The sequence below is a fragment of the Carassius gibelio genome, chromosome B24 (genome assembly GCF_023724105.1).
Source record: "Carassius gibelio isolate Cgi1373 ecotype wild population from Czech Republic chromosome B24, carGib1.2-hapl.c, whole genome shotgun sequence".
NCBI lineage: Eukaryota > Metazoa > Chordata > Actinopteri > Cypriniformes > Cyprinidae > Carassius > Carassius gibelio.
In genome coordinates, this window is record NC_068419.1 from 11,559,252 (window position 1) to 11,585,438 (window position 26,187).

The 26,187-nt window shown below is 34.2% G+C and overlaps 1 protein-coding gene across 19 annotated transcripts in view; it reads left to right on the top strand.

The window, feature by feature from the left end:
• Positions 1 to 26,187, top strand: part of relch (RAB11 binding and LisH domain, coiled-coil and HEAT repeat containing) — a 46,485-nt gene that overhangs the window by 14,538 nt on the left and 5,760 nt on the right. For 5 of the 19 annotated variants that reach the window (XM_052595899.1, XM_052595901.1, XM_052595904.1 and 2 more), the window contains 22 exons: positions 802 to 1,098; positions 3,746 to 3,821; positions 5,312 to 5,407; positions 5,638 to 5,661; positions 10,896 to 11,008; positions 11,111 to 11,201; positions 13,908 to 13,979; positions 14,055 to 14,111; positions 15,239 to 15,262; positions 15,381 to 15,521; positions 15,628 to 15,792; positions 16,948 to 17,095; positions 17,376 to 17,532; positions 18,776 to 18,899; positions 19,089 to 19,137; positions 19,505 to 19,584; positions 19,664 to 19,770; positions 21,433 to 21,532; positions 22,263 to 22,345; positions 23,873 to 23,936; positions 24,179 to 24,317; positions 24,525 to 24,641. In XM_052595899.1, the coding sequence (XP_052451859.1) occupies positions 802 to 1,098; positions 3,746 to 3,821; positions 5,312 to 5,407; positions 5,638 to 5,661; positions 10,896 to 11,008; positions 11,111 to 11,201; positions 13,908 to 13,979; positions 14,055 to 14,111; positions 15,239 to 15,262; positions 15,381 to 15,521; positions 15,628 to 15,792; positions 16,948 to 17,095; positions 17,376 to 17,532; positions 18,776 to 18,899; positions 19,089 to 19,137; positions 19,505 to 19,584; positions 19,664 to 19,770; positions 21,433 to 21,532; positions 22,263 to 22,345; positions 23,873 to 23,936; positions 24,179 to 24,317; positions 24,525 to 24,641 (2,324 nt within the window). Of the gene's footprint in view, positions 1 to 801; positions 1,099 to 3,745; positions 3,822 to 5,311; positions 5,408 to 5,637; positions 5,662 to 10,895; positions 11,009 to 11,110; positions 11,202 to 13,907; positions 13,980 to 14,054; positions 14,112 to 15,238; positions 15,263 to 15,380; positions 15,522 to 15,627; positions 15,793 to 16,947; positions 17,096 to 17,375; positions 17,533 to 18,775; positions 18,900 to 19,088; positions 19,138 to 19,504; positions 19,585 to 19,663; positions 19,771 to 21,432; positions 21,533 to 22,262; positions 22,346 to 23,469; positions 23,553 to 23,872; positions 23,937 to 24,178; positions 24,318 to 24,524; positions 24,642 to 26,187 lie in introns of those variants that run through there. The other 14 variants (XM_052595909.1, XM_052595917.1, XM_052595913.1 and 11 more) reach the window with 9 other exon arrangements.

A 26,187-nucleotide genomic window follows, 5' to 3' on the forward strand; every position in this document is an offset into this window, starting at 1 on the left:
ACACAAACCACACTACTGTTCAGAAATTTGGGCATGGTCATCACCAATGCTGATTTTATTTGATTAAAAATACAGTAAAATCATAAAATTGAAAAGTCATTATAATTTAAAATTGTGTATTTTAATATATTTTTTTAATGTAATCATTTTATGTGATGGCCAAACTAAATTTTTAACACCTATTACTTCAGTGTCACATGATCTATCAGAAATCATACGTATATGCTGATTTGGTGCTAAAAAATACTACATATATATATATATATATATATATATATATATATATATATATATATATATATATATATATACATATATATATATATATATATATATATATATATATATATATATATATATATTTATATAGATAGATAGATAGATAGATATAGATTCTATATAGCTATCTATCTCGTATTTTCCAGACTATAAGTCGCACTTTTTTTCATAGTTTGGATGGTCCTGCGACTTATAGTCGGGTGCAAAATGAATTTGACATGAACCAAGAGAAAACATTACTGTCTACAGCCGCAAGAGGGCGCTCTATGCTACTCAGTGCTCCTGTAGCCTTGGTTCTACATAAATGCGACTTATACTCAGGTGCGACTTATTTTTAAAATATATAGTTTTGCTTTAATTCATGCTTCATCTTCTCTGCCTATTTCTTCACTGTTCCGTCTGTTTGCTACAACATTACTGTATATTCACTTCTATACTTACATTTCAGCATTTAAGTGCATTTTGCATGGATTTTGCATATCACTAAATGTAATATATGTACCTTTGTGTGTGTGTGTGTAGTGATATCCAGGTGCTTCAGAGGAATGTTTCATCAGAACCCACATCTGCAGTGAAGTTGACTCCGTCTAAAGAAGACACTCCATGTGGTAAACCCCCCCTAGACAATGGACAGTACTTGGACATACGAGGGGTCACCGAAACTGACAGCTCCTCGGATGCCAACACTACAAAGACCTCAACTACTACTGCTACTACTGACTGCACTGAAAGCACCACTACTGCTACACAACCTCACAGCAAACTAAAGTCTCAGAGTCAGCAGGGTAAAACCTCTGTGCAATTTGACCAGCCCAACAGGTGAGAACCCACACTTCCGTGTTGAAGTAGACACTCTTATGATGTAAAAAGTAGTTGATGAGATGCACAGATGCATAAAAAACTTCTATTAGAAGTGAAATCTTTGTGGGCTTTGTATCTAGGCCACATTTTCAGCATAATAGTCACTCCTAATGTGAAAGCTTTCCAAACATTAAGCTGCAAACTGGTCGTCAAAGGGCATTGATTATTTGAATGGTTGCTGTAGGGTTGCTTTATGGTTTCTGATGTGTTTTAATTGGTTGCTAGGACATTGGTAGGTGGTTCCAAGTGTGGTTACTAGGTGGTTGTATACCGTTCCAACGCAAAGTAGTCAAACTCCATGTCTATGATATTCTGGTCCCTAGATATTGCCAAAGTCCTTTCTTTAATATACACTGCCGTTTAGATGGTTGGCGTTAGTAAGATTTTTGAAAATATTTTTAAAGCTTTTTTTAATTCGTTAATATATTTGGTTACACTTTATTTTAAGGTGTCCTTGTTACAGTGTAATTATACATTTAAGTTCTGAGTAATATTAGTTGTGACCCTGGACCACAAAAGCAGTCTTAAGTCACTGGGGTATATTTTTAGCATTAGCCCAAAAAAACATTGTATGGGTCAAAATTATCTATTTTTCTTTTATGCCCAAAATCAGTAGGATATTAAAGTAAAGATCATGTTCCATTAGAAATTTTATAAATTTCCTACCGTAAATTTATCAAAACATATTTTTTGATTAGTAATATGCATTGCTAAGAATTCATTTGGACAACTTTAAAGGCATCATCGGAAAGCTTATTTATTCAGCTTTCAGATGATGTATACATCTCAATTTAAAAAAATTGACACTTAAGACTAGTTTTGTGGTCCAGGGTCACAATTAACTACACGTACTTACTATATGGTTAAGGTTTGGTTTAGGGTTACTTGTAGGTAATCATGCATAATTTATTGTTATTATAGAAGTAAGTAGATGCAATGTGTAACAGGGAGACCTTGAAATAAGGTGTTATCTTATATTCTATTAATCAAAGAATCCTAAAAAACAAATAATGGTTTCCTCAAAACCGTTAAGCAGCACAGCTGTTTTCAACCGGTTATTGTAGTTAACTAAAATTAAAACTGTTAAAATAAATGTTAACTAAAATTAAATATTTCTTCTTCTTCTTCTTCTTCTTGTTATTATTAATTGTTACTAAAAAAAAAATAAGTTATTTTTATTTCAGTTGCTAAGACAAAGTTTTTTTCTTTTAAGTTTAATTTTATGAACTAAAAATAATATATGAAATAATGAGTTTATCTCAGTGATACTAAAATTAAATTTTTTAATAATACAAAGAAATGTTTTTTGTGCACCAATCATTAAAATTATTTTTTAAGGCTCATGTGACACTGAGGACTGGAGTAATAGCTGCTGCAAATAAAACTTTGTCAGGAATAAATTACTTGTTTAAAATGAAGTAAAATAGAAAGCGACTTTTGTTTTATTTCAGTAATATTTTAAAATATTATAGTTCTTACCTAAAAATTAAATTTCTGTCATTAATTACTCACCCTGTAAGACCTTCATTAATCTTCAGAACACAAATAAAGATATTTTTGATGCATTCCGAGAGCTCTCTGACCCTCCCATAGACAGCAAGGATTTTTACATGATCAAGGCTCAGAAACATACCAAGGAGATCGTTAAAATAATCCATGTGACATCAGTGGTTAAAATTTAATTTTACGAAGCTAAGACCAAAACAAAAATAACGACTTTATTCAACAATTAATCTCCTCCGTGTCACACTATAGCGCTTTTTTGAAGAGTATCACGTATGTAAACAATGTATGCTGTTCTGTGTCAGCACCACTGTACGCAGATACACTGTTTATGTTGTTTAGGCTTTGATCTGAAGGTAAACAACGTATCCGCGTACATGCGTTGCTTACTTATGTGATACTCTCCAAAATGGCACTATAGTGTGATGCGGAGGAGGCAAGTTGTTGAATAACGTCGTTATTTGTATTTTCACAAAAAGTATTCTCGCGATGCGTAAAATTGCGGTTGAACCACTGATGTCACATGGATTTTTATCTCCTTGCTACGTTTCTGAGCCTTGATTGTGTTAGGATTCTTGCTGTCTATGGGGGGGTCAGAGAGCGCTCAGAATGCATCAAAAATATCTTAATTTGTGTTCCAACGATGAACCAAAGTATTACAGGTTTGGAACAACATGAGGATGAGTAATTAATGACCTAATTTTTATTTTTGGGGGAACTACTCCTTTAAGAGTCAGTAACTATTCTACTTTAGACTGTAAACAATGAGGCAGCCCTCCCCCTGTTTGTTGTTGTTGTTGTTGTTTTACATAGCTATAATGGCACTAGATGGCAGCACTGCATTAAGCACCATTGCAGTCCCCCCAAGTCCTCCTGCAGTGCTGACTGGTACCTTATATTCCATTCATCATCATTTTGCACATCTGCTCCGGATGGACTTTTACCCCACGAGGCTGATTCAGACAAATTACCCTCTCCTTGTTTTGACTGTTCCTATATCAGCTTTTTGCTCGGTGCTGTGGAAAACTGGGCTAATATGTAGAGTTATTGGTAACCGGAGGTGGAGGTGGCTTGTTAAATCATGTTTTGTTTGCTTGTGCAGAAAGCTGTCTCCGGCCTTCCACCAAGCACTTTTGTCCTTCTGTCGAATGTCTACTGACAGTAGGCTGGGCTCAGAGGTGAGTGGTATCGGATCACATACAGGTACAAAAGCTCAAGCACATGTGGAGTCTACTGGTTGTGACACTCAGAGAGATAGTTCATCTAAAAATGAAAAGTCAGTCATTATTTATTCACCCTCACGTGCTTTAAAACCAGAATAACTGACTTTCTTTCTTATATGGAGCTCAAAAGATATATATTTTATTAAATTTTGAATTGGGTGTGCAGTTACTGTGAATGGCCTGCAGCTTCCTTTAAATCTTCTGAAGCCAGACAATAGCTTTGTGTGACAAACAGATCAAAAAATTTGTTATTCGATGAAAATCTTGAGGTCTGTCCAAGAACTCTTATGTAATTTTAGCCATTTTTGTTCCTTGAACAAATCTTTCAAAATGTCATGATTTTTTCAAAAGTTTCGAAAATTACATCTTTCGCAGTTTTCAATTGATCCGGCTCACGAAACCAAGTCTGAAACATTTCTTCATGGATCAAAACGATTTAGGGTTTATAAACCTAAAATAATTAAAAATCAGTTTCAGACATTGACATAAAGCAGTAATGAAATTAAATTAGTGCTGTCAAACGATTAATCGTGATTAATAACATCCAAAATAAGTTTTTGTGTACATAATAGGTGTGTGTACTGCATATATTTATTATGTGTATATATTACACACACATACAGTATATTCTGAAAATATTTATATGTATATTTTTATATTATATATTAATAGATTTAATATATAAACAACATGTTTTTCTTAAATCTATTCATGCATGTGTGTTTATTTATATACAAATAATAAATATACACTGTACAAATTTATTTTGGATGCGATTAATCATTTGATAGCACTAAAATAAATATAACTAAAAACTAAACTAAAATGTTGCTTTGGCAATTAAGTGGAAAAATTGGGTTTGTTGAAATTGAAGCACTAAAATTACTAAATCTAAAACTGGAAAAAATGAAGGAAAAAAAACTACATTGAAAAAATTAATTCAAATTCAAATATATATATATAAAAAAATCCTAATACAAAGTATTAATAATAAGATATGTAATAAAGTGAACAATCACCGCTGGCAGCTGTGAATTTTCAGCTAAAATAATAACTTAACATAATCAAATGGCTTTAAACTTAGAATAAGTAATGTCTATTTATTAGACATCTTTTATTTTTATTAAGAAAGTCACTCAGATTTGGAACACAATTTTTGAGTGAACTCTTCCTTTAACAATTATGACTAGTCATTACGATAGAAAGAAGTGCACTGGAAGCGGTTCAGTTGCTTTCAGAATCTCCAGGAATGCATTAATAAGCACGTTTGAGAGGTCTCAGAGTTCATAGTGTCTTCTATGTCCAGAACACAAAAGCAGAAAAGGTTCTCGGGTTGCAGTACTTTTTGGGCACGTGTGATTAAATGAAATCTCTGACATGTTGGCCTTTGCATGCTATTATGTGGCGACATTTTTGTGCCTAATTCCCATGTCCTCGTTTCTCAGGTGTCTCGAATAGCTGACAGCGAGCAGAGCGTCATGCTCATGCTGGGCCGCTGTCTGCCACACATCGTACCCAACGTCCTGCTGGCCAAGCGAGAGGTAACCCATGACCTTTTGACCCAGCAGTCCCACCTCATCTTCCATGTCCACTGCGGCTGGCCTCTCCTTCTCATTCTATTCTTAATTCAACGTTGACTCTACTTATTTTTTCCATTGTAGTTGTGTGTGTCTCTCTGTCTCTCTCTCTCTAAACTAGTCCACCTCTCTCTTTTGTTCTGTTCACTCATTTCTTCTCTTGCTTTTGTGCATGCATCTCACTGCTCCGATAGAGAATGGTTGTGCACCTCTGTCAGGTGAGTGGAACACATCGGCACGTCCTCACATCAGCCCTGCTTCCTTTACCATGCGTGTGACCTTTGACCTTTCAGTTGGCTTGGCTTTTCATCAGCTTCCTTAGTTGTCTGACTCAAATGCATTTCTTTTTTTATTGATTGATTATTTTCAGCTTTGAACTTTTACTGTATACTAAACTTCTAAACTGATAAAGCTCGAAATGTAATTTTTTTTGGACTAGATAGATATTTTGAAACTAATTCACTAATTAATTAATTAATTAATTAATTGTATTATTATTTGTAATATTAGTATTACTAGTAGTTAATGATATATAAACAATAATGTTCTAAGTTGTATATTTGTATACATTCACTTTATTTAAATCATTTGAACTTTTTTTGTCATATTTATAAAGTAAATACTGCAAAACAAGCATTACATACAAAACTGAACATTTTCAGAATTTTGTTTTTTTCACATTTGATGCAAAAACTCACTTAATTTTGATGCACTTTTCAGAAAACGGAACTTAATATCTTGTGTCATTATGCTTTTAAAGTAAATGTGTCTTGATTTTAAGAATGTTTCAATATTTGTAATTACAAAAATACTAAGAAATAATTTTTTGCAGTGTTGCGTTCATAAAATGGTGGCAATGAAAACATAAATTGTTCAGTTAATATATGATGTTTAATTTTTAGTTAACTAAAAAATTTTGTTAGCTTAATAAAATTGTTAATAATAGTCAAAATATAACTTTTTCTACAGATAAATATAGTTAATTATTTCAACTGTTAGCTGTTTAAAATTGCTGTCACAGGTATGAAGATATATATTTTACAACAACTTCAAACATTGCTTGTCTTAAAGTGTATTCTGAACTTTGTTTTATAAATAGTGAGTAGCTGAATTTTTTAAAACTAAATAGCAATTTCAGACGAATAACTCCAAGTTAAACTTTTGACCGCCAAACCAATGGAACATTTGTATGTTGTGATTTTTCTGTGCTTCAGGCTGCAGCTATTCAGTGCCTGCCTTTCAGCTGATGCTGAAACCTTGTTCAGTTGTTTTCTTTGCCTCCCTATTACAGAGCTGATTTGGTTTAAATGACTAAACATTTAGAAAAAAACACAAGGTACATGCACACATTGCTCATCTGTTGAGAGCAGACCCAAAGGTGTGTACTGTTCCAAGCCAGTTCCACAGCATTTCCCTTGTCGGGCACCTCTGATTTGCATAGGGCAGTTCTGTTTTACGGGAGACAGGTGACAGTTTAAGATGGATTGGATGCTTTCCAGGCTGAAGTCGCGTGAAAGCAAACACCACACGAGGAGATCGTCTCGCTATACTGGACTTTGAGCTTTGCCTGTTAATTCTGTTGGCTTCGTAATTCTTCCTTGATTTCAGACACACACCCATCTGGTGCAGAACAATTACTAATCAGGCGCTGCTGGAGCACCTGCCTTGCAATATAATTCCTGTCATCTGTACACCTACCAGAACTTTATTGTAAAGATAAAGCCTTTCGGAATTAAAGGCCATTTAAAGTTATTGATTACCATGTCAAACTGATAAGACATCAGGTACATCAGCCATTGCACTGTGTGTTTGCAACAGTCCAAAACTCCCGTTCTTCTTGCAGAATTATGTCGGGAGTGTTTGCATATGTGGGTGTGTTTCTGATTGGGCCTCTTTGCTTTCTGCTGGTAGTCATCTTGATATGTAGCTGTTGATTTCCTGTGTGTTTAAAAAATGAGTCCGTGCAGGCTGATGGTATAACAGAAAATTTGCATATAAATACAAGTTTTCATGGGAAACAACTTGGAGTGACAAGGAATCCAAACGTGCAAGTTCTTGTTTAGGTTTTTTTTTTTTTTTTTTCGCTTTTTGTTTAGATATTGAGAACATATTGAACTTTTTGTATTTTTGCCAACAAAAATGTTTGGACACTTCAGCCACAAACCAATGTTATTGCGTTTGATTAAAAAATATCAAACAAATGGCCCATTTATTATAAATAATTGTAGTTTGTCAAGCAAAATGCATAACAAAGCCATTTTGTTTTAAAATTATATAAAATGAATATGAATAAAAAAAAAATATTTATTAATAATTAAATGATAGTCATTGTTAGAACAAAAATATATAAACAAAATATTTTCAAAATGACAAAATAATGGAAAGTTATAATAAATTCATGGAAAATCATTGACCAAAGTGTAAGAACCCTTTGATGTTTTGTTATTTAATCAAATAAGATTTTATTTATTTATTTGTGTAGTTTAATTTAAGTTTTATTTACAGTTTAAACAGGGACTAAATACAATTATAAGTAGTGTTTTTTTTTTTTGTTTTTTTTTTAGCAAAATGCACCACAGACAGACATTCATAAATTGTAAAATAATAAATGTTATTTATTAATAAAAGAAAATAGTGTTATAACAAAAATATTTGTGGAAATGTTTTGGTCAATTTATGGAAACTCTTTAGTCAAAGTGTAAAAACAGTCCAGAATCCTTTGATTTGTTTGATGCAATGAAAATTTTATTTTATTATTTTATTTTCCTTGTAAAAAGCATCTGTTTGGGCAAGCTTTATGGTAATTCTTTGGTCAAAGAAACGTCTAGAATAATCTGTTTTATTCTTCTTATCTGATGCATTGAGATTTTACTTTTTACTTTTACATAAGATTAATCTGTTTAAATGTGGCCCAAATACGATTAGTGTGTGCATTCATTTATTAGTCAAGTCTCAAAGCTCTTCCCATTCTTAATGCCTGCTTCTAATAGTTTTTGTTTTTTTTCCCCAGTAGCTCTTCCGCGAAAGTTTCACTTACACATTTCCACACTTTCACTTTGGACCAGAGCCAAATAAAATCTTTCAGAACTATGCCTCTTTTGAAAGCTCTGCTCCTGGTGCAGGAGACGCTGCCTCATAATGCCACACTCTTACACAAAGTCACTACTGATGAAACGGCTCATTGCCGTCTCCAACAGACCAACCCTTACTTTCATAACATCCCTGACATCCGATTAAAATTCTGGTTTTAACTTCTGGCAGGTGACTTTCCCCCAAGAAGCGGGTGTATTGAAAGAGCCGTCCAAACAAACAAGCACGGCGTCAAACAGCCTGCAGTCTTGCCGCATGTTTGCTTAACTATCTTTCACTTTAAAGTGCCTATTTGAGGCTGAGCTCTACCCACAGTCACGTCTCAAGATGAGATAAATCAAGAGAAAATCAACACTTCTGTGTCAAATCTTCATGTGAATCCTGTTGTTTCTATTCTGGATCTTCATGGAAAACAGGGCTAGAAACCGCTGTTTGGCCATGAGACGTGTACCAAGGGCACACTGCCTGTTTTGTAATGTGATATCTGTCGTGCTGGTGAGGTTTTCTTTCATAACTGTCTCACTGTTACGGTAACAACCACTGATTTACATGGCTAAATGGCTTTGTATGTACTTCAGAGAATGTCACGTTTATACATATCCGCATACAGACAGGCGCTTCAGTACATCTTTTTGCTAGGACTGGGCAATATATATCAATAATTTTGAGCCTTTTGACAAAATTATGTATATTTTTATATATATATTTTTTTTCTTGTGGTGTTTTTTTTTTTTTTAAACCAAACCTTCCTATACAGCCATAAAATCTAGTTTTTTTTTTTTCTCCACAAATAGCTTTGCATTAAGTGAACAGGGAATAATCCCATATAAAATTATATATATATATATATATATATATATATATATATATATATATATATATATATATATATATATATATATATATAAGCCATATATTTAAAAATATATATTTAAATTCCAACAGTAAATGGGAAAGTCATAAAGAAAAAATCTAGTTCTGTCAAACGATTAATCGCGATTAATCTCATCCAAAATAAAAGTTTTTGTTTACATATTAGATGAGTGTTTACTGTATATATTTATGTATATATAAATACAAATACATGCATGTATATTTTTAAGAAAAATATGTAATGTTCATATATGAAATATATTTATATGTAATATGTGTGTGTATTTATACATACAAGCACAGTAAACGCACATATATTATGTAAACAAAAGTTTTTATTTTGGATGCGATTAATCGCGATTAATCATTTGACAGCACTACTAAAAAAGTATATGTATGAAAATATATATGTGTGTGTGTGTGACCCTGGAGCGCAAAACCAGTCATATAAGGGTAATTTTTCTTAAATTGAGGTTTATACCTCATCTGAAAGCTGAATAAATAAGCTTTCCATTATATGGAATAGGATATTGTTAGGATAGGAAAATATTTGGCCGCGATACAAACATTTGAAAATCTGGAATCTGATGGTACATAAAAAATTGTCCAAATGAAGTTCTTAGCAATGCATATTACTAATCAGAAAATTAAGTTTTGATATATTAATGGTAGGACAATTGTATATTGCCAAAATGTCTTCATGGAACATGATCTTTACTTATAATATCCTAATGGTTTTTGGCATAAAAGAAAAATTACAATGTGTTGTTAATTATTGCTAAAAATATACCCTTGCTACTTTTTGTTTTGTGGTCCAGGGTCACATATATCAGTTTATTGATTTTGATGCTTCATTTAGTTCAGTCTGTGGTGTAAAAAGGTCATATAAGCAAAAACACTTAAGCAAAACATGCTCAGGTCAAACTGTCTGAATATTTTTTTTTTTGTCCCAAATTTATAGATTTTACTGGTAGTCCACAGTATGAAGAATATCTGGGTGTATTATCCTTTTGGCTAATTCTGGTGCATTTACAGTAATGTTAATGTACACTGTCCCTGTCAAATAAATAAATAAATATTACAGTATGTCACAGTGCTGTCGTCTCTTACATAAATGAACTATAATGTCCTGCACCCATTAGTAAAAAAAAAGTATTAAAAATTATATCTGGTGTCAGAGTAAAAATCACTTCACTATACAGTGTTTCTAAATATTATAGCGCCAAGAACATAGTTGCAAACGTGTCGTGAATATCCGATACAACATGCAGCCATAGTTAGTGCTATGGATGAGTGGCTTGTAGACTCTCTCCTTTGTGGTGAAGGTGTTTCTTCAATACAGTAGTTTTTTTTCTTCCTATATCCTCAAATACCTGCTTGCGGAAGTTCCCTGTCCGACCCCTTTGGGAAAAGTTTTAGTGGATGTATGTGTGTTTATTTCCCTCTGCATTCCATATTATTTGACCTGTGTTCCTGTATGTGTCCACAGGAGTTGATCCCTCTCATTCTGTGTACGGCCTGCCTGCATCCCGATCCCAAAGAAAGAGACCAGCTACTGCACATCCTCTTTAATCTTATCAAGAGACCTGACGATGAGCAGAGGTGTGTGTGCGCATTTGGGCATCTGCGCATGTGTAAACTGACCAAAAAAAAAAACTTTTTGTTATGAGTTTGATAACACTCTGCTGTAATCTTTCTTTCCAGGCAGATGATTCTGACCGGGTGTGTGGCATTCGCCCAACATGTGGGTCCCACTCGGGTGGAAGCCGAACTCTTGCCACAGTGCTGGGAACAGGTTAGTTCTGTACTCGTACACACACTCACCACATAAAAAAGCAGGAATTCCTTTGTAGGCACACTCTATTCACACAAACCAAATGGTCAAAACAACTATTTTGTAACATCCTATGGACTTTTTTATCAATAGTTCATTTGTAATAGTTTTCATATGTGAAAAGGTTAGCCAATCAAAGCATGGCTGATTTACATATAGACGTAGCCGTGGCACAATAAACTACTGTATATTAGGGTAAGAGGAAGAGTAATGATGTCAAAAAAAACCTAACATAACTAATGTTAATATGTAACATAACTTTTGGACTTTTAAGTTAAGTTCGCACTTACATATTTTTTAGCTTTTACTTGACAAGTTTAATTTTTTTTTTTTATCTTTTTGGAGTAGGTTATTAGAATATTTTCTGAATGGAATATTGGAATCTATTTAGAATGGAGTCTTAATAACAGAATATTTTAATCTTTTTACAGTGGAATCTTTAGAGTGGAATATTTTTACCTTTTCAAAAAAAAGTTTCAACTTTAAAATCAAATATTTAGAAAAAAAAATTAAAAATCTTTATATTTGAATCTCTCGAAATAGAATTAAAGACGTTAGTTATTAGATTTCTGTTGAAATAGTGAGCATAATTGAATACTGAATAGGGATGTTCATTTTAACCGGTTAACCGACCTTAAGAATTAGACTGATTAATACAATCAGTTAAATGGTTTAAAAGTCATTGATTTATTAAAAATAAAATTCAGTAATTTATCAAAATATTTTAAAAGGTTTGCCGCATGGTTAAAATTCTCTACGCGTAAAAACAATTGTTTTTTAGAAAACTAAAGTCACGTATAAGTTGCATTTTATTATTTCATTGAGAAATAGGCCAAAAAAGTTTATAAACATTATAATAAACAATGTAAACATAGATAGACTATTTTAGTTCCTCTCGCTTCACAACAAATCCTATCAATTAACAGTATTTAGAAAAGAACAAGAACTAAAAATATAAGAAGCTAAGGCAATATAAACGACAAGCCAAAACTAATTGATTTACGATAAAATTAAACCAAAACCAACCTTGGGTCTCTCATTCGACACAAAATCAAATTTTTCCGTCTTTGCCATGTATTTGAATGCTAAAATATTATTTATTATGTACTTCATCCACGTTCCAATATCCAGGTAAAACAAATGTTTTAGACGATGGTGATACGGTGATAATGCTTAATATTTAAACTGAGCAGTGTGGTTTTTTTCCATATGTTCGACTGACTTTATTTTATTATGATCGTGAAGAGGCATCATTGTCAAGGTGTGTGTCACTTGAATTTTTTCCTTCTAACAGTGAACGGAATTACTCATTTTAGTCATAAAGATAATCGGAATTGTAAAAGATTTGCTTTTATTTGTGTAAATTCACAATAAAAACAAATCTTTGTGCTTTTGTAAAATAAACCTGGTTTCCTTTGGTGCACCACAAAAATGAACCAAAACTCTGCAGGCTACTTGTTGCACAGTTTTTTTCTTTTGTTTTCTTGATTTATTGTTCAAGTAAAAATATATTTCTCATATAGTTTATCATTTTTATTTATTGTTTGCTGCTTTTTGCACATGTAAAACGAATCCCCGGAAAACAAATGTTAGTGTTTTTAACGGGTCACTTATGCTTTCTAATTTATTTCAATTCTAATTTAAAGTAATCTTGTCTTAACAGTTAATAATTGGTTAACGAGCATCGGTTAGGAGAAATAACCGAAGTCTTTTAAGATTGTTTTTGTTATTAAATAAATACAGAATAAATGCATAATAATTTAATTATAAATTATTTATTTATTTTTCTTTAGATCCTTTTAGATTCTAATAATATAACAAAAAGTACCCTTAAAGTTGGTTAAAAGGATAGTTCACTCAAAAATGAAAATTCTGTCATTATTTGCTCACCTTTGTCATTCCAAATCCATAAGACCTTTGTTCGCATGTGTCATGGTACTCTCGTATGTGCATTGAAGACTGAAACGCAAGATAAGATTTTGTTTTATTTCTTAGCACACAAAAAGTATTCTCACAGCTTAATAAAATTATGGTTGAACTACTGATTTCTCATGGACTACTTAAAAGATGTTCTTAGTACCTTCTGGGCCTTGAACATGTCCGTTACATTGTTGTATATGCAGGGTCAGAAAGCTCTCGGATTTCATTAAAAATATCTTACTTTGTGTTCTGAAAATGAACAAAGGTCTTAGAGCTTTGGAACGACACAAAGGTGAGTAAATTTTTGGGGAACTATCCCTTTAAAAGTAACTTAAAAATGTAAAAGTAATTACAAAATGGTTTAGAAATGTTTTATCCATTATGTATTTATGAATAACCTGTCATTTCTATAATGACTCTCAAGCATAAAGTCTGATTTAAATTGTCTAAAAAAAAATATGAAGCCATTGTAGATCATGCTCAGTCCATGGCTTGTTACACATCCCTATGTTTACTATTAGTTTTTAAGTAAACTTTCAGAAGTACAGTACATAAACCTATTTCCGCTGAGGAAATAACCTAAACAATTTCAGTGTTTAACACTGAAAAATGTGAGCTAATGTGGTTTATAGAGGGTACGGGTGGGTATGAAGTCCTGCGGTCAGAGCTGGAACTGACGCTGCCGTGTTGTGTTGTGTCTTCGCTGTCTGTGTACGTCTGTGTCACATGTGTGTTTCTCTCGCTCAGATCAACCACAAGTATCCAGAGAGAAGACTTCTGGTGGCGGAAGCATGTGGAGCTCTGGCCCCTTATTTACCCGTAAGAGACTACGTTCCTCTAAATACAAAAGCAGTCTAACTGGTACACATTAATCATGTTCACCTTTCAACAAAGTCACAGTTAGTGATCGCTGAAACACTAGACGTCCAAGAACACTCTAGCAAAACTGCGGTGAGTGGTAGTCAAGCAAGAGCATGCTGAAATAATCAAATAAAAATTATCAAATAATCAAACCAACGAATGTCAACATAGTGCAGAATCTGTTCACATTTGTGTGTGTGTGTGTGTGTGTGTGTGTTGCTATGGAGGAATGCTGTTTGTTTGCAGTGGCTGAACATCATAGAGTTATGGTCGGATCTCACAGCAGGCAGTTCATCTAGTGCCATGAAAGAGCCTTGGGACCATTTTAGAACTGAGTCAATAGATTGGAATCTTTGAAACCTTTTTTATATCTTAATATTTACAATTTAATCTTTTTTTTTAATACATTTTTGGACTCAAATGATTAGATCTTTTATATTTTGACTCTTTCAAAGATCAATTATTAGCATTTAATATTTAGAATGGAATCTCTGAATTCATTTAGAATAGAAACAAATGAACATTTTGTAAATTAATATTTAGAATCTTTTTCAAATGTTATATTTGAATATTGAGACTCTGAGTTGCATATTTATTTAGGATAAAAATGTGTCAGTCTTTAAAATTATGGTTTTGAGGTCAGTAAGATTTCCTTTTTATTATTATCATTTTAAAGAAATTAATACCTTTTTTATTCAGCAAGAACATGTTAAATTGATCTAGAAGAGACTTGGGTTTACTTTTACTTTTTTAAAGAAATTAATACTTTTATTTAGCAATGGCACATTCAATTAATAAAAATAAAGTGACCGTAGAAGATGTTTGCATTCTTACAAATAGTTTCTATCTCAAATAAATGCTGTTCTTTTAAACTTTCTATAAAAAAAGATTATTTAAATTAAAAAAAATTGCACGTTTCAACTAAAATATTAACAATTTTCAACACTAATAACAATAAGAAGTGTTTGTTGAGCACCGCATTTGCATATTAGAATTACCTGACTTATTAGTGCCACTAAGACTCGAGTAACTGGAGTTTACATTGGCTGTATTTCATAGAGTTACAGTCATAAGGTTTAGCAGGCTGCTAATTTATTAATTCTATAAAAAACTGTCTTTTACATCTGAACTGATTTGACTCAAACGGGGCTCTGATTGTTGGTATTATGCCTTTTTTTTTTTTTTTTTGCCTTTGTATGCTCCGGTCTATAATGAAGTGTCAGATGTTTACTCACTTCCTCGTGAGTATGAACACTTAATCATTTAACCAAACACAGCAGAATACAAAAACAGATGTTGTGTAGGCAATTCAATGCTGGCATGGGAATACAAGTATATACTGTATGTGTGCGTCTACAGAAGGAGATCCGAAGCTCTCTGGTTCTGTCCATGCTCCAGCAAATGTTGGCGGAAGATAAAGCCGATATGGTCCGAGAGGCTGTGGTGAAAAGTTTGGGCATCATAATGGGCTACATTGACGACCCAGACAAATACTCCCAGGTGTGCGCATGTTTTGGCACTCAAGTGCAATCTAGTGTTTTTACACTTACGTTATAAGTGTTTTCTTATGTATTTATGCTTTATTTTGTATATGGCTATGTAATAGGGCTTTGAGCTGATGCTGTTGTCTCTGGGCGACCCATCAGAGAGGGTGGTCAGTGCCACCCACCAAGTGTTCATTCCTGCTTTCGCTGCCTGGTGCACAGAACTGGGCAACTTACAGTCCCAGCTCATCCCCTCGCTCCTCACACGCATCGAGAAGCTGCTCAAGGTGAAAACCAGCACATACTTGTACACACACACTAACTTTTTAGATTTCACCTGACCTGTTTTGAATCTCTATAAAATAAATTCAGTCTTTTCAGAATTGAATATTTAGAATGGATTTTAATGGAACTGTATTATTTGGAGTGGTTCTTAAGAATCGTTTTAGAATGGAACCATGAAGACTTTTTGAATTGAATCTTTACAACAGAATCTTCCAGATCCTTTTTCGGATCTTATAAAGACTCGGAAAAATCTATTTTTGTGTTATCGTTCAGATGGAATCTTTCGAGTTTAACATTTAGAATGGAATCTTTGAATCTGTTTAGAATAGAATTATTTGAACATTTTATGTTTGAATATTTGGAATCAAATTTTCAAAGCTGGTATATTTTTATCTTGAGAATGAAGTCTTTAATGTTCTGAATTGCATATTTATTCGCAATAAAACATTTCATTACATTACAAAAGTATGGGGTTTATGTGATATATATATATATATATATATATATATATATATATATATATATATATAATTTTTTTTATATTTTTTTTAAAGAAATTTTAACTTTTGTTTAGCAAGGACCTTAAAATAGTCAAAGTGACAGTAAAGGCAAAGTTTATATTTCAAATTAAAAAATAATATATATTTATTACTTTATAAAAGAGCATCACAAATGTTTTCAAAATTTGACAATAGAGATAATAAATATTTACATTTACATTCCACCAAATCAACATATTAAGATGATTTCTGATGGATCGTGTGACACTGAAGACTGCATGTTAAAATGTATTGTGCAGCCTCTGCGAACATACTATAAGAGACTTCTTTCAAAAACATTCAAAACTTTTAAATGTCATACATTTGAATCTATAGAAAGGAATCTTGAATCCATTGAATGGAATAAATTGTTAGAAATTAAATATTCTTTCTATAATTGACTCTTAAGACTGAAATATTTAAGTATTTCCAACTTTCTTAATTATTTTGTCAGTGATGCTTTTGAGAAACGCACCCAGGCTTTCCAGGTCATGTTGTCAGTACATTTAGAGACATTGTGCCCACAAAGTAAATAAGCACAATATATCAAGCGCTCCACACACACTCTTTCAGCGTCCTTCAGTTATCTGTTTCCTAAATTCCTCTCTCTTTCTCCAGCAGGGTGAATATGGTCTAGATGAGCACAAGCTGCACATGTATCTGTCAGCGCTTCAGTCCCTCATCCCGTCTCTGTTTGCGGTGCTGCTTCAGAACGCCCCCTTCACCAGCCGAGCCAAACTACAGGGAGACGTGCCTCCAATCGAGGGTGAGGGTTGGCCAACATCAACATGTGCACGCAGGCACACGCACGCGTTTTCTGCTACCATTCTCAGTCAGGCCACGTTTAGCGACGCAGACCTGGCGCCTGACTCAGTGTAACTGTAGGGTTCCTGCCATGTTGAGGTTGCTCTCTGGTTTTGGGCTCACTATCAAAGTGCTCTTTCATTTACGCACGGCGGCAGCGTCAGATGATTTGCGCAGTTATGCTTTTTTTGGTGTATTTTTGGTTTTAAAATCTGCTCCTGTGTGTGTGTGTGACCTCGCAGTGACCCGGTTCCCTCGGCCTGCCTCCCCGTTGCAGGACGTGGCCACCATCGTGGGCAGCCGAGAGCAGTTGGCAGTTCTGCTGCAGTTATATGATCATCAGCTCCAGCATGAAGGAACTACAGGATGGGACAGTTTGCTCTGGGTCGTCAACCAGTTGTAAGTTAATGTCTCACACACCCTCCTCCCCCTTTTGACCTCTGGGTTTTGCCATTTTTATTGAGGGTGGAGACAGGAACTTGGGTCACCCACTCAGAGCATTAAATGGCATGCATATGTGGCAATTAAAAAGAAACGGCTCATTAAAAAAACACTACTTGATCTTCTGATATACTGCTAGAATTCATAATCCAAAGATTTATCTTCGTCCCACCCAGATTATTTAGAAAAAGGAAAACAAAGGGTCAGAAAGTGTCAGATGACATCATAACAAAGAACATGTTAACATTTGGAATAAGCCACTCCACACAAACTCAGAAGCTTGTGTAAATGGCTGAAAACGTTAGCGTCAGTTAATTCTTGGTAAAAATTAAAATAAATAGGAATGAAAATAAAACATATTTTGATAAATAAAATCATAAAAAAAAATGTAATCAAGTAAGTGTGTGTGTATTTATGTAAACACATACACTTATTTAAAAAATATATATTTTATTTATCTAAATATATATATATATATATATATATATATATATATAAATATATATATATATATTTTTTTTTTATTTATCTAAATATATATATATATATATATATATATATATATATATATATATATATATATATATATATATATATATATATATATATCCATAAATATACACAACATAAATCATTTTTATATGGTATTTATTTTTATTTATTTTTATTTAGTGTTTTAATTTAATTTAATTACAATAAAAAAAAATTATCTAAATCTACCTCATACAATATTAAAACAAAATCTGTAAAAATCTTCCTCAGCTTCTGCTCTAAACTATAGAGCCCTTTTACATTGCTATGAGGTTACAATTAACAACAGAACCCAAACTTAAATTTAATTACTATTTATTTTTAACTATAATAATTATTATATATTATTATATATTTAAATAAAATTTCTATATATACACCCCCCCCCCCCCCCCCCCACACACACACACACACATACTTTCCCTTTTTTGTATTAGTTTGCCAATCAGAACAGAGGTCATTTACATATCAAAGTCCTAAAGGTCTGAGCAGCACATTTAAGTGAGAAGTAGAGTAAGACTGTAAAAATAAATATACGATTGTGCAGTTAGGTACAATGCATTTGAAATCCTTTTAGTGACTATATATGTAGACATCTCACCATATGTTGCATCTAAATGGCTATGTTTACCTACATTTGCAATGGACCTGATTCTGTCTTTTTGTCCAGTTTACCACAGCTTATAGAGATTGTAGGACGCATCAACGTCACCTCATCCACCTGTGTGCACGAGTTCTCCAAGTTCTTCTGGAGATTATGTCGAACCTTTGGGAAAATCTTTACCAACACTAAGGTAGGACAGGTCAAAGACATTCGCCGTACAGTAATCTCTTTCTCTCTAGCACCTTTTTTTCATGTACTTTTTTAATATTTGGCCAAGTAAATTAGCTAAATAAAGCTTATGCTGCAAATAGTCCAGCTCAGATTCACCCTTCACCAGTTTCAGTTTAATTTAGGTGTTGCTTTCCCCTCATTTTTAAAGGTAAAACCTCAATTCCAAGAAATCCTGCGGCTATCTGAGGAGAATGTGGGTGAGTAACTGTTCACTTAACCAAAAATAATACTCCTGCTGTCAGAGGAGGGGCTGGGAAGTGAACACACACACACACACACACACACACTCTCTCTCTCTTCGTTTCCCATGCTGGAGGCTTGTGTGTCAAATATGTGTTTTCACTCTTCATGGGATTTGGAAATGGAGCTTTTTCTTTCATTCTTTGAATGTTTGTTAAGTAAAAAAAAAAGTCTATGGTTAAAGTATCTGCCAACAAAACTGGGCATGTTGTATCATTGTAATGGTTTGAACTGCACTCAATTATTACCAGATGGGTTCAACTAATTCTCAACCGAGTGTTCAGTTGTATGTTTAGAGATTGTAACACCGAGTGTGTCCTGCAGACGCCTCTGCAGGAAATGGCATCCTTACAAAGGCTACGGTGCCGATCTATGCAACCGGAGTCCTGACGTGCTACAATCAGGTAGGAGCTTCACCGTACGCCTGGTGTGTGATGTCTTCATTCAGAAAAAGCCTCTCTCTGATGAAGTTGTCTGTTTCAGGAGGAGGACCGCAAACTCTTGATCGGCTTTCTTGAGGATGTCATGACCACGCTGTCTCTCTCCCATGCTCCCCTTGACAGTCTAAAGGCTTCATTTGTAGAGCTGGGGTGAGTGTCCTTCAGCACTGTTACATCTGCAGCCAGGATGCATTTCTGCATGAGCTCATCTAGGGCTGCAATTCCTTTAAGCTGATGTAAAATGACTTGCTCTCGAGTGTCATGACCCCGCCGTTGAGAGTATCTGTCAGTTTCTATGCACTAAAGCTTTATTAATTCATGCATTTGAAGGGAGTAGTTCACACAAAAGTTCAAACTGGCATCATTTATTCACCCTCATGCTATTCCAAACCCATATGATTTGATTGGATTGGAACACTGAAGCACTGAAACTGTAACCAGAGGCTGCAATTAAAAATGCGATCTCATGTATAAGATAACATACTTTGCAGGGTGAGATTTATTTATTACTGTAAATATATAACTTTATATTTATCTTATTAGTTTTACATGTATCATTTGTAATATATAATGCAATAAAATAATATTAATGACATAATATAATTATTTTTAAATGATTAAATATATTTTTGCATTATAACATGCTTCTGACATCCCGAGGGTTAACCATGCTAAATTGCTATGAAAATTTCTATGAAAATAGTTTCATAATACTCTAATGGGGGGAGGAGCAGATTTATTTATTACTGCAAATATACAATTTTATATTTATAATTTTACAAATGTAACATTTTATCATTTCAGAATTATATTAAGAACTTTATTAAAGGATTTTTATTTTTTGAAGTGTTTTAGTTATATATTTATAGTTTTAAAATTATTTGAAAAATACAATTACACAAAATGTGTTTTACACAATTTGACATTTATAATTGTATTTTATGATTTCATTGTGTACAAATTTACAAAATATTGTTTATTACACAATTTTACTCAGATTTCTTTGATGTTTGTAATTTTATTCTATTAAAAAAGATTGCAAAAACAAAATTGCCATAATAGCTGGAAATTGTACAGTTATTTAAGAAACTTCCAAGAGCAGGAAATTAAACTTTTTACTGCAAAACATTACAATTTTCTTTTCTTTTTTTCTTTTTTATTGATCCTAACTAATTCTTGAAAAGTTTAATTTACAGTGGTGGCTATAATTATTAGAGCACTAGTATTTTAACCAGCTAAAAAGTAAGGTTTTAAGTAAGGTTTTTCTATATTTGCTGTTGTGTGTTTCACATTTTACAGAATTTTAACACAAGTGCCTAAAAGTTTCACAGTACTGTATCTTTGCAGGTAGGATTCTTGAAGCATCTTGCAAACGTTGCCACAGTTCATTTTTAGCTAGTAAAAATATTAGTGTTCTAATGATTTTGGCCACCACTGTATATAATCCAGTAAGCTAATATTAGCTAATATTAAAGGAATAGTTCACCCAAAAATTCAAATTCTGTTTTTAATTACTAATGTTTAAAAGGTAGACAAGCAGAACTCTAAACCAAATGTTTACGTTTGCTAGACATAAACACTTACATACCGGCCCGAGGTCAGTAGGTCATCCCTGAAGTTGAGCCCTGCATAAACCCGACAATAATGGTTTAATCTACATGTCCCAATTTGTTCAACTCCCGTATCCTGATGATCTAATGCAGCAGACGTTTCATGCTAATGGCTCTCTAACTGACTAGAAGATCAGGTTTAGTGGGATCATCAACTGTCACATTGTGAGTCCCCACTAAAACCGTTACTTCCTGTCTCCAGGGCAAACCCAGCATTTCATGAGCTTCTACTGACGGTGCTTTGGTATGGAGTGGTCCATACATCTGCACTGGTACGCTGCACTGCAGCACGCATGTTTGAGGTAAGCCCTCGCTCCAATTCCCGCTTCAAACACTGACACGTATAGTTTACTTAGCCATAAAATTAATAAATACTTCCAATGTCCTTAAGTTTATGTTTAAAGACATTAAGCATCCTCCAGGCCAGTCTAATGATTACTTTTATTACCTAATGTTTTGTTTTTCATGCACATTTGTTGTAATATAATGTTAATGGTTGGTGTGAGATGTAAACATGTATTTTCAGAGCTCTCCACACTCCCTCTAGGGCCTCCTTGTGCCTTGTCATCCATGTTACCTGTCAAATCACTGAATGTTTACTTGTATTGAAGTCGTTGCAGCTTTAAAGCATCCGTACGTCTTTTGCACCACAGCACGCTTGCTATTGCCATTCAGATATGAAGTAACGGCCCCCACATTTCATCCCCCCACCCTGTTTTAAGTCGTAAATGAAGGTTGGACGAGTGTTTAGAAACTCTTCCCCTTCTCCTCATCTGTGGTCGTAGCTTTAGTTCAATTTGCCTGGCCTCTTTAGTCATTAATTTTTATTTAATTTATCTGTGTAGTGCCTCCTTGGGCTTCTGTCATATTTTTGTTGTTGTTGTTGTATGTCTGCGCTGTTTTTTTAGTTTGTTACCGTTGTTTCTTTTTTGTGTTCTTTTGTTTCTCTCTCTCTCGCTGCGGTGTTCCATGACACTGTGCTCGCTCTTTCCATGCATCCTGTGTGACATCACCCCTGCTCTGACCAATCAGCTGTTGGTGAAGGGGGTGAATGAAACTCTAGTAGCTCAGAGAGTTGTTCCAGCACTTATCACTCTCTCCAGTGATCCTGAAATGTAAGTCTCCTCCTGCCTCCTTCATCCATGCACCTCCCTCCGCCTTGGTTTTCTCAGGGGGCCACAACTTTATTAGCCCCTCCTCCAGCGAGCACCGCCTACCTGAGCCCAGATTTAAGGGTTTCACATTATTTAATATTTTTTCCATTATGATTTTTACATTTTCATCACATTGAACCAGGTTCTCATTACCATAATGTGGGGGGAATTTTTTGTTTTTAAACAACAAAAATATAATATATAACTAATACTACCATGATCTATACATAAAATTGTAGATGAAGAATTTAATGTTTTATTTATTTATTTTGCATTTAGACATCCAGAGGGTTAACTGATTAATTGCTATGAAAATAATGCCAAAACAATTCATTTTCTTTATTTTGATTTTATTTTGAGTCTGGATTATGGCCCTGGCATTATTTAAACATTATTTATATATAATGTTTGTATGCATTTTTATCTGCATTATAATACGCTTCTAACCAGCAGAGGGTTAAATGTGCTTAATTGATACAAAATTAGTGTCATAATGCAAAATAAATAAAAAATAGACTTTTTTTTAATAAAAAAAATTCTAAAATTAATATTTTATATAGTTTGTTATTATTTTATTTTGAGATTGAAATATTATATATTATATATATATATATAAAAAAAAATATATATATATATATATATATATATATATTTTTTTTTTTTTTTTTTTTTTTATATAACATTGTTAACCATCATTTCGGTTGATAGAATCATTTGTAATTCGTGCTAAGGTCTGTCAGTGTGGAAGTGTATTTCTGGCTCTCCTGATGAAACCAAGGCTTGAGAGACAGTGCTTATTTTGTTGATGTCTCACGTGCTCAGTGTACTAACATCCTTCGTTCAGTCTACACTAATCGCCGCATGCTTGGAGAAGCTGCCTGCTTTCCACAATCCATTCATCCCTTCATTCAGCTCATTTGTCCATCCATGTGGCCCGTGGCATGTTTGGCTGCCAGTCACTCTTTCTCAAGGCCCCCCCCCCCCTCCAGCACAACAGTCTCTTCTACCAACCCACTTCCCTGCTAGGTTCTTGGCCATTTGTGTTTGACCCCCCCGTCTCTCTTTTGCATCTGACTGGTTTGCAGCTGGTTCTTCGAGGCATGAGCGAAGCCTTAATTGACAAGCGAGTAGCCCCGGCCCTTATTACCTTGTGCAGTGGTCCTGAATTGTGAGTTAACCGCAGCTATGAGACACTTTAAAAACCAAATATCCTGTCTCCTCTCCGCACTCTCTTGGTTGGATATTTTGTATTTTTTTATTTTCTGGGAGGGGGTGGGGGGTGGGGGGTGGTTGGATATTTGTTTGTTTCTGTTTTCATACTGACATGGGAATGATCATGTGTTAATCACATTAATCATCTTGCTTGCCACATATTCCATCAAGTGATTGGCATCTCATGGTTCTGTTCCATTCGTGCATCTTTTATCTTTTTAGTGGGTGATGGAATGGTTGCTTTTGGATGTGTAGTGACGGATTTTCTGCTTTCAGCTCAGTGAGGATCTCAACAATACCTGCTTTTGGAACTATCATGGAAACTGTAACGCAAAAAGAGGTATGAGCCCATATTACAGACACCCACACAACCCACATGTATTTATTTATATTTAGTTCAGTGAAAAATTGACATGTTTGATTATTGTTACCGTATTTTCCGGACTTTTTTTCATAGTCGCACTTTTTTTCATAGTTTGGCTGGTATTTATATGATATTTATCATGCACACCTACGGACTAATGTTTACAAACTATATAGAGGAGGTTTTATTTATTTTTGTGTCATATGTGTGTTTGTCAGCTGCTAGAGAGGGTGAAAATGCAGCTGGCCTCTTTTCTGGAAGACCCCCAGTATCAGGACCAGCATTCTTTGCACATGGAAATCATCAAAACCTTTGGAAGAGTCGGACCCAACGCAGAGCCACGCTTCAGAGATGAATGTGAGTGTCATCACTATGTATTTACTTGCATATGCAAAGTTTTTCACTGTTTGCACAGAGGAAAAAACCATAGCGTGTTATAATGTGATGATAACAGTACAGTCTTGCTTCTGTGGCTGTTTGCCCTTTAGTGCACTTGCATTATACTGGGGCAGAAGTGTTTTCTGTGTCTTTTATGTTCTGTTCTTTGTCTGTTTTTTTCCACAGTTGTTCTTCCTCATTTGCACAAACTGGCACTGTGCAACAACCAGCAGACAGTGGAGAGTAAAAGGATTGACATTGCCACTCAACTGTTTGAGGCATACAGCGCCTTGTCCTGCTGTTGTATCCTTTATATATTTCAAAATGTGACTTTTTTTGTGTGTGTGTGTGTGTGTGTGTGTGTTTAGAACCACCTTTCAACTCGTCTTACGTAGCAAGGTTTTGACTATTAGCATGAAAGGCATACTTCACCCGAAAATGAAAATCTATGAAAAATGTAATCAAACCATCAAAAATGAAGATTTAGTTAAAGTTAGTTTTTTTTCCATCTGAACAGATTTGGAAACATTTAGCATTACATCACTTGAATGAATGGGTGCCGTCAGAATAAGAGTCGGAACAGCTGATAAAAACATTACAGTAATCCACGTCTCCCGTCTATCAGTAAATGTCTTGTGAAGAAAATGTTTTTACTTGAAAAACCTTCGCCTCTGCTGAAAATACGAGTCCTCTATACTTAGTATATGTAACACAGAACATATTTTTTTAACTTTGTGTTTATTCGTATCATTTCATACAATTCATTTGATTGAAAAGCTGTGTCTAAATCAGCATCTGTTTCTCATTGGGATAGCTATTTAAAAACCTGACATTTGCGTAAACCAATCAGCCAATCAGATTGTAACTTGTCATTTTGTCAAGCCTTTGCTATTTTGGGGATATATCAGAAAATCCATGAACAGTCAGGGCAATCATTTGGCTGAACATTTGAGGCTTTTTTCAACGAATCAGTCAAGCGGTTTTATTGTTTTTGTAAGCCTCTGTAATGCCCAGCGGTTTGCATTTCCAACATTTCCAGAAGTAGATTTTTCTCTAAGAGGGAACATTTTGATTTCAAATTGAAAACAGATAGACAGCGGAATTGGACTGTACACCTCGACTGCTGATGTTTGGAAGCAGAAGCCATCTTTCACTGGTTCCTCCACTGATTTTGTGGCGTATGGCAGCTTGCACAGTATAACCACAGTCTGACCTCCAGTTTCAACTTAAAACAGATCCTCCACACACAGTCTGTGTGGCCACTTTCTCTCTGGGCTTTTGGAGTTTTTGAGCGATGGTCAACTATTTAAGCTGGACATGAGTCTCCATAGCTGGATTTGCATTCTCACTCTCTTTTTTCCCTCCTTTTCTTCTGAGCGCTTCATCGTTGTGAAAATGTTTGCATATCCCGCTGGCAGGGAAAAAAAGAAAATAAACCTCAGCCATTTTTGTACACTAAATTGCAGGGTGGATGGCTGAATTTGTCGTTAAATGCTCTGTGATGTTGTCCGTTTGAGCGAAGAGAGTCTAGCCCAGCCCTTTGGTCAGGATTCCCAGCATTCATGCCTTTGCAGATGCTCTTTTGTCTTGTTAACAGCATCCCATCTTTCTCGGTTTAATTTTATTTTTGCCTGCTGTGTCACCGTTGAGACCCCCCTGTAGCAGTGGGTTGCCCCCCAGGCAGTTTTGTAAAACCTCGTCCTGTCTGTGTTTTGAGGTTTTGCAACATGATCAATATGAGGTCGAGTCTGGATTGTGGACCGAATACTGGTGTGTATTTAATGTAAAAGTGCAAGTCATTATAGGGTTTAACAGTGCAAATTTCTCACGGCTGGGTTTATATCAAGTT